The sequence below is a fragment of the Penaeus monodon genome, chromosome 25 (genome assembly GCF_015228065.2).
Source record: "Penaeus monodon isolate SGIC_2016 chromosome 25, NSTDA_Pmon_1, whole genome shotgun sequence".
Lineage (NCBI taxonomy): Eukaryota > Metazoa > Arthropoda > Malacostraca > Decapoda > Penaeidae > Penaeus > Penaeus monodon.
The window spans coordinates 16,634,934-16,635,418 of record NC_051410.1 but is presented as its reverse complement, the minus strand read 5'-3'; the positions used below and the strand labels follow the sequence as shown (position 1 = coordinate 16,635,418).

Sequence of the window (485 nt, the reverse complement as noted above, 5' to 3'; positions counted from 1 at the left end):
TGTTGCAGTCCTGCTTGTTGTTTTGAAAAATATAGATGAGAGTGTGTGTCAGCCCTCTGAATAAAGTGATTACTGAGGAAGACAAGGATGCGCCACAGCAAGATTTGTGTGAGAGAGATTGTTATTGCGGAAGTTATAGCAAGGCTATATTAATATTGAGAAATATTGAAGATTGTCCTTGCATTAATGAATGAAGAACAATTCCACACAGTTGATACAGTATTTCCGTAAGTGTGTGCATACGATACATCTTGAAAAGACTATATGAAAGTTTCGGATGTGTTGGAGAAAGCTAATAAACTAGCTTTATGAAAAGGGAATTTGAACTATGGTGAAAAGTCAATGACGCTGGATACTGCAAGAGAGGGGAAAAATTGGAACGTCAGTGACACAGTCAAGACTGTCATTCAAGTCGGTGACAGTAGGAGAGGCATAAGTACAGAATGTTAAAGCTAAGTTCGTACCAAGCAAAGTCACACACACTA

General features: G+C 38.4%; 1 protein-coding gene across 1 annotated transcript in view; it reads left to right on the top strand.

The window, feature by feature from the left end:
• Positions 1-342: 342 nt before the first annotated feature.
• Positions 343-485, top strand: part of LOC119589333 — a 40,307-nt gene continuing 40,164 nt past the window's right edge. The window contains exon 1 of the mRNA XM_037937953.1: positions 343-436. Coding sequence (XP_037793881.1) covers positions 343-436 — 94 coding nt within the window. The remainder of the gene's footprint in view (positions 437-485) is intronic.